The sequence below is a fragment of the Centruroides sculpturatus genome, unplaced genomic scaffold (assembly GCF_000671375.1).
Source record: "Centruroides sculpturatus isolate CEXI.00-Female unplaced genomic scaffold, Cexi_2.0 scaffold1054, whole genome shotgun sequence".
NCBI lineage: Eukaryota > Metazoa > Arthropoda > Arachnida > Scorpiones > Buthidae > Centruroides > Centruroides sculpturatus.
Genome location: NW_019385323.1, coordinates 239,645 through 241,043, shown reverse-complemented (window position 1 = coordinate 241,043; position 1,399 = coordinate 239,645). Strand labels below are relative to the sequence as shown.

Here is a 1,399-nt window from a genome sequence, read left to right as displayed (position 1 = left end):
GCCCTAAGTTTGCTTTTCTGTGAGGCATTATGCTTTTCTGTGAAAATGAACTAAAGCGGATCATCTTCTATCTATCTATATAAATAAAAATGTAATGTTCGTTTGTTCCTACCGATTCCTTTGAAATTTTGACACAATGCTGCATTCGAATGCGCACGTGTTTTTATATAATATACGTGTCGAAATTCAACCCCACTGAAGGGAGATGGTTAGGATTAAGGCTTACGGTAAAGAACTCTGCTTCTATTTATACTATTTTAGATGCAGGTTTTTGCGTTTTTGATTTCGTTTTAATAGGATACGTCAAGAGAATATACACTAAGAAGAAATTTTTCGAAAAATTTGCCCCCCTACGGGGTTGTGTTATAAATTTATAATAAATACATTTTGAGCCACAACAACGCGTGGCGGGGTTTGCTAGTTACGTATAATTTTATTAAAGGTAAAAGACAATTTTTCAGAAAAATATGCTGGCTTGCAAATATTTTTATATTTATTGATTTGTTTGTACTAGTATGAATAGTCTACAAATTAATACGCTTTCGGCACAAATTTCGGATTAAAATGGAAGAAGACAACAATCAAAATTTGAAATTTCCTACGTTTACACCAGACCCGATTTTCCACGATCGTTTTATAAACTTTCGACGGGAAAATGGCTAGCGAAAGAGAGAATTGCGGCGAAATTTTCCCACTAAATATTTCAACTAGGTAAAAAAAAAGATAACTTATAAAAGAATAAATTTTAATTTACATTTACGCTTCAGTTTTCAAGAAAATTTATCAGGGAAGAGGTTATTAGATTTTAGTTCTGGCCCGCTCATTAACGAGATGGCAACACAGAGTTTATATTTCGAGGAAATCGTCGCGTCGGATTATTCCGGCCTCAACGGACAAGAAATGGAAAAATGGCTGACTACTTGGACTCGACGTCCTCGCTGGAAGCTTACGCCATTTTAGAAGATTTCGGGTTAGTTCGAATTCATTTGGTATAATTTCGACCTTCCTTATCTTAAAGAAAAGCATTGTTTATATTCGTCGACTAAAAGTCAAAACGAATTATGATAATTAATTCCAAGTACATTAACTTGCCACAGTTACTTCTCGGTAAATGAGACGTTACACAGTTTATACACGGCGCATTATTTCAAATGTTATATTTGTTTATAGTGTTTCTAAGCTAATTATAGATGCAAAATTACGATCCGGGTGCCCAGTTGGTCGATGCGAGTATCGAAGAACTGGGCACCCAGATCGTAATTTCCATTACTACGCGATTCCTTCAACGAGTTTGCATTGCTACTCGCATTACGGCAGACTAGAAGTACCGGCTTTTTCTTCGTTTCAAATTATTTGTCATTATTGAAACACCAGTTTTTTATACGATTAGTATAATTAT

General features: G+C 34.9%; 1 protein-coding gene across 1 annotated transcript in view; it reads left to right on the top strand.

The window, feature by feature from the left end:
- LOC111637641 (reversion-inducing cysteine-rich protein with Kazal motifs-like) overlaps positions 1 to 960 on the top strand; it is a 25,942-nt gene extending 24,982 nt beyond the window's left edge. Inside the window, exon 18 of the mRNA XM_023383180.1 lies at positions 768 to 960. Coding sequence (XP_023238948.1) covers positions 768 to 960 — 193 coding nt within the window. The remainder of the gene's footprint in view (positions 1 to 767) is intronic.
- The last annotated feature ends 439 nt before the right edge of the window (positions 961 to 1,399 follow it).